Below are 18,218 nucleotides of genomic sequence, written 5' to 3'. Positions count from 1 at the left end.
ATTTGTATTGGAAGGATTTTCTATTACAGGAATTTTAAGATAAAAGATATTAGCAAATTTATCATCAATATGAGAATTCTATTCCTCAAGACGAGTTTGAGTGAAGAAGTTATGATTTTTATCAAATGTTGCATCCATTTAAATGAAGATTTTTTTTTTTTTGTGGTTAGATGATAACACACCTATATTTTTTTCCTTTGGCAGAATATCTTACTAGTATGCACTTGAGAGTACTTGGGTCAAATTTTTCTCTATGTTATTTATGAATATGAACATAAATAATACATCCAAAAATTTTGGAGGAATCTTTGAGAAGTTATTCGTAGGGAAGAATTCAATCAAATAATTTAGTGGCCTTTTAAAATTAATTACTCTCAAGAGTATTATGGTGATTAAATAGCTAGTTAAAACTTCTCCCCAATATTATTTTGGTATTTGATTTTGCTGGAGAAGTAACCTAGTTACCTCCAAAAGATGATTTTTTCTTTTTGCCATTCAATTTTATTGAATTGTCAGGCCAGTAAGATTGATGAATAATATACTTTTTTAAGAATGATACAATGTGTGATTAAAATAATCACGAGTATTATCTGTCTGAAGAAGTTGTATTTTAGAGTTCAATTGATTTTTATCACGATAGTGAGTATAGGGAGTGTAGTGAGAACATAAGATTTTTGTTTTATGAAATATACTAATGTCATTCAATTGCAGTCTTCAATAAACATAACAAAATCAGTTATTCCAGAGATATTGGAGATTTTAGAGGGTCCCCATATTTCAAAATGAATAAATACAAAAGCACTAGAGGATCTAAAGTTATTTTCAGAAAAAAAAAATGGTGATATTAAGCAATTTCGCAAGTTTCACAATAAAAGTTTTTAATGTTGGAAACATATACTGAAGATTTCTGAAAGAAGAATGTGCTAATGCATAATGATGAGGTCAAATATTGTTTGTAATATGAGAGATGGAGTATGATATTTGACCCTGATCTTTGAGATGGAATAACCCATCATTTGCTCTAGCTTGCTCAATTATATTCCTCGTAGTGAAATTCTAGAAGACATTTAGGTGTGGTATTTGGTAAATTTGTGAATTGATAAAAGGTTAAGTGCAATGTGTGAGATATGTAATACATTACTAAGGATTAAGTTTGGAAAAATTTAGATGTCTCCCTATCCTGTAACAAATTTTAAAGATCCATCAGCAATTTGATTTTATTGCTAGGACAATGTTTTTAAGTTTGAAATATATTGACAAACTTTGTCATGTTGTCGATGGCCCTTGAATCTAAGATCCATATAGGAGAACTATTAGAGGGAATAATAACATAAGAATTTGAAATCATATGATTTTGAGCAAGAAAGCAAGATCCTAATAGTTTTCGGTCTGACATTTTTTGTTGCAGTGGTTGCACCAGAGATTTTTTTTTTTTGAAAAAATGATGCCCTTTTGGAGAAGGTTTTGTGAGAGAAAATCACTTAAAGATTTGTAAGTCATCATGGTAGATATCTCGGAGTTGGATTATTAATCATCATCATTCTTCTTCCTTCTTTTGCTCAAACAACATACTTCATTCAAAGAAGAATTTTCTCTGCCTAAGACTTGAACTATTAAGTGCCATATTTTCTTTTAATTCTAATAAATTAAGATCATCTCTTATACAACATGCACAAATCTTTTTAGGTCTACCTCTACCCTTCTTATCATAATTCGAATTTAAAACATCTACTCTCATATCTAAATAATCAGATGATTGACATTTAATGTGACCAAAACATCTAAAGACGACTCTCTAATTTTGACTGTTACTAGAGCTATGCCAACCCTCTCACAGATACATGCGTTTTGCTTTTTTTCTCTAAATGTCATGCCACTCATCCACCAAAGCATTCTCATCTCAACAACACTTAACTTAGTTTTATGTTTTTCTTTTATATACCAACATTTTGCACCATAAAGCATTGCAAGTTTCATTGTCATCTTATAAAATTTTCCTTTAAGTCTAGGCGGTACTTTTCTATCACACACTAGGCCAGATGTGTTCCTTCACTTCAACCATCTAACTTCAATTCTACTAATAACATCCCCATTTATATCGTCATCACTTTGAACAATAGACCCGAGATATCTAAAACGTTCGCTTTTTTTAATGATTTGATACCCATTGTTACAACTGTACCACTAGACCTACTACTACTAAAATTACATTCCATGTATTCAGTTTTAGATCTACTCAAATGAAGGCCTTTAAACTCTAATGTGGACCTCCTTAATTTAAGTTTTTCTTGAACTCTTTCTCTAGTCTTATCCACAAGAATGATATCATCAGTGAAAAGAATACGCAATGGTACATCCTCTTGTAAATGTCGAGTAAGAATATCCATAACTAAAGCAAAAAGATATGGGCTTAAAGATGATCCCTGTAGCAATCCAACTGAAAGAGGAAAATCAATCCTCCTCTTTTTCATTTGGTGGGAAATTCTCCTCCTTTCTATTTTCGTTTCCCGCCCATCAATCTCCTATTTATATGTGTCTGTGGTATAGGTTTTCAGTTTATTTTATTTCTGATTTAAAATTTGTGAGGACAGCCGCCGGTTTTCTAGTTTCCATTTGAGGGCTGTATCCGACGGTTAGGATAGTGCTTCCGCTATATCCCTCTCCTGGTGGTGATTGTATATTTCTTCCTTTGCTCACATCCTCCCTCCCCAGCTAGCTGCCTTCTTCCAGCACTAGGCCAGATGCATTCCTCTCCCGTGACATTGCTGACATTCCTCCCTCTCGTGAAACCCAACCGCAGCCTTTCCTCCCTCTCCTGTAACCTGGCTGGCATTCCTCTCTCTCCTGTACCCCTCCAACAGGCCTTTCCCTTCCCGCCGCCTCTTCCCCACTCCTGTAACTTTACTGTCCAGCCGCCAAGCCCAAAATCTTCCCTCCTGTTGAGCCGCTGGCCCCCAGGAAATTGTTGTAGTTGATTCCTGAATACCTGCTGTAGCCAGGAACCTCCCCTCTTCCCTGCTATTCCGTAACACCATCTAGGGACGACTCCTGCTACAGTTTTATCCCTCCCCACTCTCAGGTGTTGTCACAGGACTCTTATACTTCCTAATTCTGCTAGTACCATAACCCTCTCCACCCACACCTTCTACGCCCTCCTCTCCAATCCCTACCTGTAGTTGCTACAAATCCTTTTCCAGCCCCACTTGCCACTGCTGCATGCCTCGGGTCAGCATCTTACCTGATGCCCATTCACTGCTCTTCCTTCGCCGCCACCCTAGGGTCTCCTTTTATGTTTGTTGTCATTTATTTCGTGTTGAAGAATCATTGCATCCGATTTCAATTTCAGCAATAATATTTGTGTTTTATTGTGGTTCTGGCTTTTTTCTCCGATATGATTAGTTATGCTTATATAAGGATAATATAGCTTGATATTATATGTATTTAATTTTATTTTGCTTTTCTTAACTAACAATTTTAAGTCAAACAAATCATAAGATTTATACAGTACTACACAAGTAAATTGGGTTGGCTAAACTGTATGATTTGTTATTTAAGCATTTTTTTTAACATCATTTATGTAAATTCCTCTTTAGTAAGGAACCATTTATACATACACTCATGAGAAGTAATAAAAATGTTGCATTTTCTGTAATAAAGCACTAGAACGCTTATGCACACAAATGTAAAACAATTATGATTTAATTGCTTGGTAATTTGTTATTTTTTTAAAATTTAATATTTAAAATTCTAACCTCTTTTTCTTCTAGACTAAATGAAGTCCACTTTGATTTTTACAAACATTTCCTGAAACCTTTTAATAATTTCTATTAAATCCGATAAAGTTAAAATTATCGATCTAATTAGGTTGGGTGGGGAGGGATGAACAACAAAGATTCATAGGAGATTCCATTTTGTTGGTGTAGGGACGATTTGATGGATTAGCACCCAGATGCAAATTGCATTGTGCTAGTTGTATTTTTCAGGTTGATCAATGGCAATGAAAAGAGTTAGGCTGGACATGAACACGGGTGAGTTGGTTTTAGCTCTAGTAAGGTGTAGAGGAAGGTGAACTATCTAACTGAAAAGGAACACTTCTGATAATTTTTTGAATGAGCTTAGTGTTAGACCTATGTCGAAAATGGATTGAGGCGATTTGGTTGTATGATGAAGTTTAGAAATTGTGCTCACTAAATGAGAAGTTAAAATTAGTTTCAAAGTATTAGGAAGTAAAAAAGATTGATCTAGTACTATGTTGATAAAGTTTTTCAAAATGATTTGTGAAATGTATAGATTAAGCACCCAAAACAACAATTGATAGGAACAAACAAAAATAAGGATGCATGATGTTGACCTCAAATTGTTGAGGTAAGATTAATGATGATGTTCATTCAACATATTTTTTTTTTTTTTTAATGGAAAAATTTTCAAAAATTATTACATATCTCTTCGTCAAAATTCACAAACTAGAACTTTTCATGAACCTTTTTGTTGGTAGACAAGTTGAGTTTTATTTTTTGGATCAAAGAATAAAAATTCTATAGATATTTGGTTGATAATTTTACCTAGAATGTGATTTTATTTTTCATTGAGAGTCTTTGTAAGGAGAAATGACAAATACATTTGTTTTTTTTTTCCTATTTATTGGTAAATATCTGTCTTCAAGTTCCATTGGATTGGCATTATTCTCATAATGGTTGTCATTGTGGTTTTTATTGTTCCAAAAAACCTGAATTCCATTGGATTGACAGTTCTAAAATTTTCCATGGTATCCTTCTAGGATATTAGATAGACATATGGGTCATTGTAGTATTTTAATATTGTTTTCTTTTAAAATTCACAATCTATAACTCCATATTGGTGTATCTTCCTTAAACTTTTCATAGGCGGTTTCTTTGTATCAGGTGACATACCCCTGCCTTCTTTTAAGATAAATTCCACCCATCTTTCCAACCCTAGGTGCAAACATTTTGTGACCTAAGGGCTCTGCTTAAAATGGAGAGGGATATTTTTTTGGCATTAAACAATGTCGATTTTCTGATGGTCTATCTATAAAACATGGGAAGCCTCAAAACTTTTTAGAATTTGATTATAAATGTCCGTATGGGCTGCATTTGACAAAGTATAGTATTCATATGAAACTTTTGATGTCTGTGCCATAACTAGCAATTTAGTGACCAATTTCTTGTAGAGCTTGGACTTAAATATTAGTTCAACTTATCAGTTTGTATTGGCTTGTTTGATGCTGTCTTATTCGTTGCTTTGATATATGTGCTCTGTTTGCAGGATGCTTAGCTCTTTAGGTTCTTCTACTGATGTTGTTTTACTATTGTCAGTAACTTAAAGTTATTGTTTGCCTACTTCTACGTTAATCAGAAATTTTTGCAGGAGCATGTTCATTCCCTGCTTAATGTTACTAGTGACCTTCCGGACAATGAATTAATTCTTCAGAAACATTTTGTTGCCATACTATCTTCAGTATGGAGGGAAACATGCCGCCACGAGCGAAGTCAGACTATGTTATCTTCTCGAACCGGTTATCACTTAAAGCTTTCCACTTATTCTCCAATTAAGAAGCCCGGCATGGATCTGGCAAACCTAAGACATTCTAAGAAGCTGGTAATGGCTGCACTCAATGATGTCAATGTGAGACATCATGAACAAGTGGAAGTTTTACCCATGCAAGAGGCTCCTATTTTGCTTGACAAGTTAGAGTTAACATTGGACTTATCATCTGCAAAGAAAGCATGTTCTGAAGTTATGATTCCATCATCAATTAATGTTTCAATACACGTGTTTGAACAAAAGCAGTGTGCTGAACCTAATGGGACTAACTTGATCAAACCTATTTCGAAAATTACTGAGAACAGATTCAGGTAAGCACATTCTAATTTAATTGAGCTTCAGATTTGGTTGCCAACCATGAGAAATGGATTTTGTCATCATTGAAGCTGTGCCTTAACTGCAGAATTCACGAACCACAGTTAAACAGGAGATAAACTGTGAATCTGTGATAGATAGATAGCTTTTTTATTTATTTTATTTATTTATTTATATATTTAAGATGAAATGTTATTCAATCACTATGACTTTAGTCCTGTTATAATGTATATGTGTTTTTTTTTTCTTATATTCAGTTTCAAATCTATTCTTTAAGACCACATATCAAATTTGCTGCCAAAGTGATCATGATTCAATTTGTGTTGAGTTTGGCAATTTTAAAGAGAGTTTGTTGATAGTAAATGTCATATGTTTGGTGTATCTTTTTGTGAAAATTAAATCCTTAAATTTATCGCACTCTCATTTATTTTATATTTGATTGAAAATATCATCCACCTAATTGTTTTCTTAATGAAATTTTTCAAATTTCCTATATACCATCATTTTCAATAGCCTAGATTTCTTCCATGACAACTTTCTTGCACTAGGGATTTTGAAAGTTTTATGACTATTTTTTTAGGAATTTATATTTTATCAAGAGAAGTGATAAAGAGGCATGAAATCCCGTGGAAAGCATCATATGCCTAATAAATTGATGGATCAATATCATTATATGTGGATTTTTTTAATCAATTTGTACTGTATTGGTCCGTGAATTATCTTCGGATTATTTGGTGCATTGGAGATATATATTGATAGCTCTTCTTTCTGTTTTTTTTCCCCGTTATACGTGCACAAAGTGATGAAGGAATTTATGGCTTTGATGAGGCTTTATTATGTTAGATGTACTGACAATGTGATGAGGGTATTTGTAGTTTTAGTAGTGCTTTGATATGTTGGATGTATGATAAGGTGGCAAGGGAATTTGTAGTTTTAGTAAGGCTTTGATAGGTTGAACGAGAAGCATTGAGAAATGTCTATTGTTCACGGGCTTGGTAAGGTAGTATGGTGGATGATCAAAAAAGTTCCAACCCTGCTTATTATTGAATTTTTTTCTCATGAATTTTGGCTTTGTTGAAGCAATAAGAATGGTGTTCAAGGAAGGTTCCATTGACTGACTTAAAAATTTTTCTAGTGATCGAAGACCAACATTTGTATCAATTTTTATTTTTTTAGTATCTTATAAAGATAGCCTCGAAGGATTTAGTCTAATTTGCTTTGGTGCTGAAAATAAATGTGAATAATGATTGTAGACTAAAAGATGTTTGGTGGAAGAAAATAATAATGTTTGTTATGGAAATTAAAAGAGCAAGGAATTTGAACAGGGGTTTGAAATTTAAGTACTCTTGAGGGTGTTCTATTAATGAGATATTTAGCTATTAAAATGACTTCTTAGAGACATTGAAGAATATTTTGTGGGGATTGATTGAGATTTAGCCATCTCTAAGTGGTATTTATTTTTACTTTGAACAATCCCATTTTGTTGAGGTTTACCGACTCATGAATTTTGGTGGATAATTTGTTGATGTATGAGATGAATTCCTAAGACTAAATTCAAAGTGTTATTTAGCATTGTCAGTTCTTAGGATTTGAATTTTAAATTGATATTGAATATGGATCATGGTGTTTAGATGTTAAAAAAGTTATCCCACAAGATTTCTCCTTAATTAAGAAAACACAAGTGAAAAGAGCATTGATTATTGATAAAAACATTTAGCTTTAGCAATATTTTAATTATAGATCGTCTCATGCATCATTCTAGTAGTTTCTTTCTTTTTTTTAGATGCGGGCATCAGTGAGTAACAGAGCTTATTTTGATGATGTTTCGGATTAACTTTCTATTGAGAGAATAGTCGGTTGTTTTTACTTTTTAATTTACCATCCAAATAGTTGAAGAGTGTGTTGTTGCAATCGTTTGTGTTTTTGGCTCCCTTTGGAATTTTTATAGTGTACTATTTTATCATGAATTTTTCATGTTTTGGATTCGGAATTTACTTTTTTTTTTTCAGCATTAGATTTATTCGCTTTCCAGCCACTGTCTTCTTCTTGGCAGGTCTCATTGTCTTCTTTGTAGAAAGATCCTTCACATGTTATCCGTTAGATAAAAACTAGTTTTCAATATTATCTGTTAGTTAGAGGAAGGGCTCCATGTTAGGGAGTAACTTTAAAATATCTAATACCATGTAAAAAATTAAAATTTGAAGAGTAAATTTAAGAAATTTATGACTGAATTTTATTATATTTTTAGTTAAATACATGATAAAAATTATGCATAAATAGGTGAAGCAAGGGAAGAAACAACTATCTGTGAAAGAACACATGTTAAAATCAGTCTTTAAGTGTAGAATCTAGAATTAATTACGGAGAAAGCTGTTTACATACTGGCTGGATTGCTGTAGATTGAAAGAAGTTGTTTGTTGATTATTGTAAATGAAAAATTGTTGCCTACAAATTCTTGGATTTCTATATGGCTACAATTCTTAATTATTTCTTATATGACTTGCTTTCCTAGATATTTCTAATCTTAAAAATTATAATCTGTTACTTCGGAAAAAAAAAAATTGATGCTAGTTATGCTTAGGTGATGTTTTCTGCCGTTTATTCCTTTTTTTCCCTCTTCTGAAATTTATGCTGATGGTTCTTTTTATTCACAACCTATATATATTACTTTCAAGATGAAGGCACCTGATCTTTTAATCTGGACGCTTAGCTACAACAATCTCATGGAAAAGATGACTTAAGGTTTTGCCTGTTGACTAAAAAAATCAGTTATTTCAATTCCATTATCCTTCTTGAAATTGAGGTGGAATCTTCGCATCTTTTGTAGGTTTGATTGTTTCCTCGTGCTGTTTGTGTGATCCTCCTATAGTTTGGTGGAGATCTTAGGCATTTGTAGTTTTCTCCAGATTGTATTTAGATCTTACTGTCGTTTGGTGTGGAATCATGATATTCTTAGGTTGTCATTCTTGATTTGCATAATTTTAGTTGTTTTATGATATATTTTATGCAAAATAAAACATTAAAAGCTTTGTTCTTAGGTTTGAAGCATTAAAAGCTTTGTTCTCGTCTCTTTTTGTTCAGTTTCAGTAATTTTGAATAGAATTTACCATATATTTACTTTTTTTTTCTTTTTTTCTTACATATTTCTCAAAACTTTTGTTTGCATTGTAGTCTAAGGTTTTCGGTTTAGTTGAAGTTTCAACAATGGTATGCTGTTTTTAGTTGCAAAAAAAATTATTCCACTTTACATGTTTCATATCTGGCAGCATTTAACAATGTATCCAAGAAGTTTATTATTTCACGTCATTCCCTTTTTTTATCTTAGATTTTTTTGCAAAGTCAGATTTGTTGTTTAATTTTTCTTTCATATGTTGTATGATTGAATCTTTCATGTATCCTTGGTTTATATACAAGGATTGTGCGGCTCTAATCTGATTTATTGTAAAATGTCACTTTACCTAGCTTTTCCCTTTTATGAAATTCAGTTTCGAAATCAGAAATGGAGATTATTGATCTTCATCTCCGCCATTGAAACATGGTGGAGAAGCTTAAATTTCATAGTTGTTTGATTGCTAATCTTACTGGTTCAAAATCCTTGTTAATCAACAACCTCAGTAATCTGACATGACAAAACTTTATATATGTCCGGCGCATGCACTTTCTATTTTATTTTTTTAATAAAAATCATGCATTTAATTTTGAAATTATATTTCAGAAATAGCTTTCTAGGCATTTATTTAAAACCCGTTCAATTTTTACTGTACTTGCTGAATTGCTAGAATATTTGTGTTTTGTGTTTTTGTTTCTATAAACTTTTCGTATTATCGGATTTTTTTATTTTGGTTTCCCATGATCCAAAGTGATCAGATGAATAATTTCCACCTACTTATTGGATCAAAGCCTTTCTTATTTTTACACACATTTCGTAAAATATAGTTCCATCCTCTGCTGTGCCCCAAAATTTATGTTGATATTAATTTCACCGGTTCTTTATGTCCTTTACGTCACTTACAGGTTGGCTTCACAAACTTGCTTGGAGGGTGAATCCCCACGTTGGGCAACACTTTCTTTCCCTTTTTGTGATGCTCGCAGATCCAGATCAGGCTCAAAGTCTCAGCATCTAGGCAAACATAAAGCCATTTCTGATCCAGCAAGACCGCCAAAATCTAAGGTTCCGAGGACTATGGAAGAATCTGGTTTGCTTGCGAAAGCCATCATGCCATCAACCAGACCGATCATAGAGTTCAACCATTTGGCACTCAGTGTTTCACATGAAGATAACGACATTTTTGGCCCTCATGAGTATGATCCAGAATTACTAGAAGATACACACCTTGTAGATCCTGTACCTCACGAGTATGACCCAGAATTACTCGAGGATTTGGAAGATCTGGATTTGCAACTACATATTGGTGATATTGGATGAGGCTTAAAACTTTCTGTGGGTTCAGTTTTGTCTGAGTGCTTGGGTTCATCAATTGATTCCGTCTAGTTCATTTTTTTCTTTAGTTCATCATTTTTAAGGAATGGATCCAACACCAATTTGCATCGTGCGGCATTCGGGCGGTATGAAGGTGATCATTAAGTTGAGCCGACTCGAATGTAGCTGTTTATTTATACAGAGAATGGTGGAGAATGATCTCTCAAGGTTTAGTTCAATGAATTTACTCTCTCTCGTAAATACGTAGGGGAAAAGCTTGTAATTTTTAACTGTAGTTAACAAGCTTGTAATTTTTAACTATAGTTAGCCTTTTCTCGTGATAATTTTTTCTCTTTAGCTGGGCAGGTATAGCTGTGGGAAAATTTCAGCTGCTCCTGGAGCCTATAATGGAAAAACATTAAAAAAAAGGAATGAATCCATAATATTGTAGCGGTGAGAAGCTAACCTGTTACACTTCCATGTTATTTTTATTGAATCAATCGTTTCTGCTTTTACTTAATATACATACATGTTGTCCCAAGCCCAAGCATTTTATTGACTTGTCTCTTTAAAGTTATTTAGGACTCCAATTGCATTTATTTATTTTTTTTGTAGAGGCTGTAGGCATTGATTTTGATCTTATATATATATATTTATATTTGGAAATTTACATACATACCACACAATTTTTATGTATTTTACATATTTAACACCTCAGTTTGATATTTACACTTAATAACGCCTTGGTGTCTTTAACTTATCCATGAAACGGTGTACTTCACTTTCAAAGAGACAGTGATGGTGGTATTTTTTATATGATGTTAAAGATTTTAGTGTAAATATGAATATTTAGGTGTTGAGTGGCTTTACACTTAGAGACAAAATGTGGAATGAATATATTCGTGATAGGGTTGGTGTAGCTTCTGTGACAGACAAAAGTAGATAATGTCGTCTTAGATGGTTTGATCATATTAAACGTCGACCATTAGATGATCTGATTAGGAGAGTAGATGTTTTAAATTCGACTAGTGTTAAGAAAGGCAGAGGTAGACCTAGGAAGACTTGGGCTTATTGTATTAAAAATGATCTTAATTTACTAGAACTAAATGAAAATATGACACTAAATAGGACGCAATGGAGAAAAAGGATTCATGTAGCTGACCTCACGAATTGGGATTAAGGCTTTGTTGTTGTTGTTGTTGTTGTATGAATATATAGGTGTTGGATATGTAAATACATAAGAATTGTGTGGTATTTATGTAAATGTACCCCTCCACTTTTGTTTTTCGGAAGTGGCATGTTGGATAATTTTGTTCCTAATGATGGCTTTAGGAAAGTGCTGACTTTGAGTCGCACTAATGGATTAGTTATGGAAGCTTTTCAAGTTAATGATCTTAAAATATGAGTAAATAATTCTGTAGTTGTTGGACTGTCGTCAGCATGAGTGATGGGGCTGTTTTGTTGGGGGAAGATTTATTGCAAAGATTTTAATTGGCGAAGTTAGTATTTAGCATTTGATTTGAATTTTGAACTAATTTTTTCGAGGACGGTGGCGGTGGCCGGCAGTGAGGGACAAGGGCGATTAGGCTTGCTAAGGTAGTTTACAGGAACTAAGTTAGTTTACATGAATCGTGTAATTCAAATTCGATCAAATCGGTCGAATTCTTAAGTTAATTTTAAAGAGTGCAATATGAATTTGCTCAACCAAAATCCTAAAAGTTTATGCTTCCAATAAAGAATTTGTGTTTACATGTCTATTTATAATTAAGTTTGCTCAATTTTAAATTATATAAAAAAAATTGGTGAAAATTTGAAAGCAACACTTGTTATTTTCATTTATAAAAAACCAAGTATGTTTTTAAGGATAAAAAAAAAAGAAATATGGGCCAACAAAGAATGTAATCTAAAAAATAAGGGGACTTGATGAGCTGAAAGTAAGATTTATCATTAGTAATTATCTTGTTGAAATTTTTTAGGGCATCGGTTCTTGTATGTTTTGTGAATCCATACAGTTTATATGAAATATTGTGAGATGAATAGAGGAGATGAAGAGAGGACTCAGTTTCGTCCTCTTATCTATTTATATACCCTTAGGGTGTCCTTACCCTCATATAACTAACAAAAAGAGTGAAATAAATAAATGATATAGATCATACAGAGCAGGGCACATGTGAGATTTATTGCTAAAAAGATATTGTTGTGGGTGTCAAGTTACTCATAAATGGGTAAAGACACTGATGGGTTTGAGTTCCCTTGTTTTTGTTGCTTAGCTAACCTTGAAGGGACGAAGAAATGAACTTTACGATGAAGCTTGACAAATATAGGTGAGCTCAATTGAGGAGCTCAAGAAGAATAGACAAGTTGGGTGGATAGAGCTCGATAAGTATGGAAGAGGTAACGGAGGAGCTCGTCAGGTCTTTATGAGAAGTCATTGTAGGAATCACTTTGATGGACGTGTTTGACAAATACTAATGGTTCTAGGTGCATGATGTTGCTTATCTTCCAAAAAGGAGGCTTGAGAAGGCCAAATCCGATAGGCCTAGAAGGCCCATTTACATTAGGCTTCCTTGGTAACTTATGAAAGCCATTTTAGGATGTAAACTTTGTTCCTCGATTATCATAGTTCTTCAACATGATACCACAATAAGAATAAGAGAATGAAAAAAGATTTACCATTTATATGTTTTATTAGACAAACATTGAGATCATAGCAAATACTCCGCTCGGCTAGACATCGATAAGGGACTAAATTATATTTAACCAAAATGGTGCTTTCCACCATCATGAATATGTATTCGCTACAACTTTAAGCAGTAGTCATGAGGACTTACTGCATCTTTCTTTCCTCTGGGGATGTTTTAGCTATATTTGCAAGGAGTAGTCGCGGGGCATCTAAGTAAACGCGAACAAACTCTCTTCTAAGGGTCATTGCATTTTTAGATGGGAAAAACAACTTAGAGTCTATTTAGGGCAACTGTTGATATTTATAATCTGCTGATAAGCAGCTTATTCTGATAGTCTGATAATCTGCAGATTATCAGAATAAGCTGACTTGCTATTTGAGGCAGCTTATTCAAAATAGTTTATTGATAGTTATTGCTTTATAAATGACCTTCTTACCCCTGTCTGATAAAATTGTTTGAAACAAAACTAAAATGATAACGAAAACATATAATGATAAAATTGTTTGAAACAAAACTAAAATGATAACAGAAACATATAATACAGAAGCATATAGTGCAGAAGCATAAAATCATCACAGATCAATTCCAAAAGATGACATACAGTTCTCACACTCTCATGAGTATATAAAAAATAAAGCCACGGATGTTTTATTAAGCATTTGTGTAAGGTTACATAGCACTATAACAGGAACTAAAAACAGAAAGTGCAAGCAATCAAACTGGAGTTATTAAATATAAATGAATTGCTGCAGCAAATACAAGTCATTACATGCCATGGATGTGTCAAGTTACAAGTTGTTGCAACGGGAAAGCTAATCAAACTGCAGCAAGTCAAACTGTTGTTAATCAAAAGGAACAACTAATCAAACTGCAGCTAATACAGAAATTGCTACAGTTTGCATCACAGAAAGTCCTGCGAATTCAATCACAGAAACTGCAGTTAAACAGTAACTGCAGCTAATAGCTTTGCCAATTTGCTTAAAATCGAGGCAAATTCCATCACAAAAACTGCACCAAATTCCATCACAGAAACTACAACTAAGCACAATGTTCCAAATTTTAGCAAATCAAATTGATTAATATGTTTAGAAATGCATTTAGACATGAATATGTTTAGAAATGCAGTTAGACATATTCATAACCATCAGATAGCCTGCATTTCCTTTCCCATTGCCACTATCTTTACTATTGTCATTTCCACTGTCATTGTCATTTGCAACGCCACAACCAATACTATTATCAATATGCTAAAAAGGAAATTGTTATAGCTGCCCTCCACAACTTATCAAATGAAATTTTTTGCCCATTGACGGCCAAAAGAGAGGAAATAGTTGTGTGAAAAAAGAATCCTCTTATTAACAATATGCTAAAAAGGAAACTGCTATAGCTGCCCTCCACAACTTATCAAATGAATTTTTTTGCCCATTGACGGCCAAAAGAGATGAAATAGTTGTGTGAAGAAAGAATCCTCTTATTAACATTATGCACAAAATGATAAAGTTCAAAGTTTATCAGAGAGCAACAGAACCTCATCCGTATCAGTGGGAAAACCCAACTAACATATATTCCAAAAATTATAAAACTATAGGGAAGTGCTTTGATAAACTTTAATTTGTAGCCAAATCATTTTTGCTGTCATGGGCTAGACTTCCCCTCAAGCTTATCCATTCACCAGTATACTACTGAGAATCTCATAAGTTTCTTACAGTGAGAAACTTTCTTCCCCTGTTTAATGTTCGAAGAATGATAAAGCAAATTTCTTGCTTGGACCTCCATAATGAAAACATTCCCATGCAAACTAATGAAAACAATTTCATCAATCTAGGCAAAAATGAAGATGCAGAAACATCGGACCAGAGAAAATGAAACATTTCCAAGGATCGCAACTCATGCCTCATATCTCAACTGGGTTATACCCAAAAACCAATAATATGCTCATATATCATAGAAAAAATAAAGAAAAAATTAAAAAAAAAATTATTGCTTGCATCTACACTTCCCAGAAAAATCATCAGAGAAAAGGAAACTTTCCAAGAATCGTAGCTAGGGAAATCGAAATGATACCTTACGATCAGGAAAGAAAATTGAAAGGAAGATGGTTTGATCTCCTCTAGGGTGATGAACCAGAAAGAAATCCAACGAGGGAGAAGGAGAGGGAGGTCAGGGGTACCTCCGGAATTCCTAGGGCAACGCGGGACGTTAGTGCGGGACACGGGGCTTTACCTGCGTCGAAGCCATATAAAGATTTATGGGTCGCGTTTTGAAAACGCAGCCGCACCCCAATAAGCTGCCCCAAACGGGCCCTTAAGCTCTCTCTTGTCGAGCTACCTTTGGCAAGGTCATATGGTATTGGGTGACAACACACTTACTGCAATCACTAGAAGTTTTTATGCACTAATGAGATGAAAAAGATATTGAAAGGGAAAAAAGTTTGAAACTTCATTGTTATTGAGGATATTATGTTTTTTTACTTCCCCTTTTAGACAAGGAGGTCGAGGGTCTGAACTTTGTTGAGGCAGAAGTGCCTTCAATCAGCTTTGTGGAGGATTCCTCGACTCCAATCCTTGCTCGGGAGATCGATCTGAACAAAGCTGCTAAAAAGAATGAGTCAATAATGGATATGTTGGACCATATTCTCAAGGAGAAAATACTTGTCAACCCAAAAAAATGTTGTGGATGTCCATATTTTTTATTCTATGAACGATAGGAATGGGTTTAAATTATTTTTACTTCCAAAGTTAGCTCATTTAATGAGGCATCGGACTTTTTCTTCCTCACCTTCTTTATCATTATTAATGATATATGTTAGTTGCTGACGGTTTCTTATAGAGTTTTTTGTTGACCAGTGTGACCTATTCAATAATTCTTGCCAAAGATCTCACTAGTGGTGAGGTGGAGGGATTGACTGAGCAAGCTCCAAAAACTGAATACTGAAGCTCATTTTTCCACTGGCGCACTTGCTCCAAAAGGTAACGTCACTTATACGGGAACACTTGGTTTTATAGTTTTTATACTTGATCATGGTCACTTGATGTTTGTAGAAACTCAGAATGTAGACAATCTTACCATCGAACATACTTACGCTAATGATAGAGAAGCCACTAAGGTGGAGCCCATTATAATCTCTAGATCATCAGTAGAGGACGAGCTACTAATTCCTCTCGGAGATTGGCAATTGATGACAGAGCTCTCAGTTACCCTTCTGGTCTGTCAAAATACTGATCATTATGAGTATTGGAATAGCTTGAAAGAGGAGTTGATTCTGGCTCACAAAGAGCTTGGGAGAACCAATAATAAACTCATAATGGTCAGAGGAAAATTAGCGGCAATTAAAGGACAAGTAATTTTTATAGAAGCTAAGCTATTTGAGTTATAAGACCTTGTCATGGACCTGGAAGGGAGCTCATGAGATGCCAAGGAGCACAGCTTGGACGTGGAGAATAGGTTGGCATCAAATTTCGCAAACTCTTGTGAGAATCGCAGAGAGTCTAAAGCGACTAGGTTGAGGATGCTCCTTCTGCAATAATGTATGGAGTCTTCATAATTTGGTTAGTTTCTTGTCGACAAGCAATTTGTTCTAAAGAAGCTCCTTCAATACAACAAGATTGGTTTAAGTAATGTAAAAAATAATGATCTTGGCTCTATTATGAAGGATTTTACTTATGACTTTGATCTTTCATCTATTCTCTAATGTGCTTTATGATTTCTTGTTGCTCTTCTTGTTTGAATTTTTGGATATGGTATTTTAATTATTATAGGTGTTATAGTATAAGCACGGTTAGTTTCACTGCTATAATTTTATCCTGCAATGGTACTTCATACTGGACTATCTGAACTAACTCTCATTTTTACTTCCCACTATTTCTTTCATTTTTCCCCTTAGGGTTGTATAATAAAGGAAGGATGGTTCAAATTCTTGTACGCATAGATTGCTTCTATGTTCCCTCTAATTTAACTTCTACGCTTATTCTTCATTTATTTTTTAATAATCTTCCTTTTAAAAGCATAGCTCCCTCCAGTAATTTTCTCCTTGAGAAGAAAATGGCCATCAAAATGCAACATAGTAGTGTTAGGTTCCTTGTAGTAGATATGTTTTCTGAATCAGCCATAAATGTTGAAATCCTGATAAACATTCAAAGGGACTATATCTTCAATATTTCATTTGATCTTCAGCTACCAAAGAGAATGAAGCACTAAATACCATCCATGAGTGCGGGATGTGTTGTTACTATGATCAATTCTAGTTGGGTATCCACTTTCCACTATGTGAAGAGTTGGAAGACATTCTCAAATTTTTTTGGGTTGGTGCTCGCTACATCCGTCCAAACTTGATAGCCAATTTGATGCCACTAATCTTGCTTAGAGGAGCGAAGAAGGTTTTTTTGTCGGTGAACCTCTTTTGCAATGTGTTTTGTCTGAAAGCTTATGATGACAGATCAATTCTTTTGTCCCTGTAAAGTGAGAATACAAGACATTGAAGGGAAGTTAGGGACTAGAGGAAGAAATTTTTTATTGTTAGAAGCCAGAGTGGGTGGTTGATTCGCATAATTTCTCAACCATTCATGAATGAAAGGCATCAGCCACCAGTAAGCCACTTCACTTGAATTGTGTGTGTGTGTGTGTGTGTGTGTGTCTTGCACCAGCTACAGATTTGACCTGTCGAAGTAGCTCGCAAAACTGGTCTGACCATTTTATTTGAAAAAATGATCAATCAGATTCACTAGTCTAGCTTGTCTTCATGACGGTCCTCATAAATATAAGAAGGCAAAAGTTAAGACTGATGTCAATTGATGTTTGTCATATCCTCATTTATGAGTTGTTTGTTACACACATCGTGGTCTTTTAATCAAGTCACTGTTGGTAGATTTATGTACGACATGACTTGTATTTTAAGATTTCCTTGTATATGTGTAAAAGGGAGGGAGAGACTAGAGAGGGCATGCTCTCCGAGCCTTTTCAGGGAAACCTTGCACCGTGACTCCCACGGAACCCCCCTGTTCCTCTCTTTCTATTTGAACATCTCCTTCGCTTTAACAGAGGTTGATCAAAAACCAGAATGTATAGTTCATGCCTCGAGAATACATACATCATCTTCTTTACATAGGTTTCTCTTAGTTAATGCACATACATAACGAGATACAACGTACTAATAAGTCTCTCTCACACACACGTGGATATATATAAACATATACATACATACATACAGACATACATGCATACATACATGCATAGAGATG

At 34.1% G+C, this 18,218-nt stretch overlaps 1 protein-coding gene across 3 annotated transcripts in view; it reads left to right on the top strand.

Moving 5' to 3' along the window:
• Positions 1–10,838, top strand: part of LOC110022407 (protein PHOTOPERIOD-INDEPENDENT EARLY FLOWERING 1) — a 95,350-nt gene extending 84,512 nt beyond the window's left edge. For all 3 annotated transcript variants that reach the window (XM_020721330.1, XM_020721329.1, XM_020721331.1), the window contains 2 exons: positions 5,386–5,873; positions 9,892–10,838. In XM_020721330.1, coding sequence (XP_020576989.1) covers positions 5,386–5,873; positions 9,892–10,303 — 900 coding nt within the window. In that variant the 3' untranslated portion in view covers positions 10,304–10,838. The remainder of the gene's footprint in view (positions 1–5,385; positions 5,874–9,891) is intronic.
• The last annotated feature ends 7,380 nt before the right edge of the window (positions 10,839–18,218 follow it).

The sequence above is a fragment of the Phalaenopsis equestris genome, unplaced genomic scaffold (genome assembly GCF_001263595.1).
Source record: "Phalaenopsis equestris unplaced genomic scaffold, ASM126359v1 Scaffold000188, whole genome shotgun sequence".
In the NCBI taxonomy this organism is placed as follows: Eukaryota; Viridiplantae; Streptophyta; class Magnoliopsida; order Asparagales; family Orchidaceae; genus Phalaenopsis; species Phalaenopsis equestris.
Note: the sequence above shows the minus strand (reverse complement) of the source record. Positions and strands in the feature narration are given on the sequence as shown.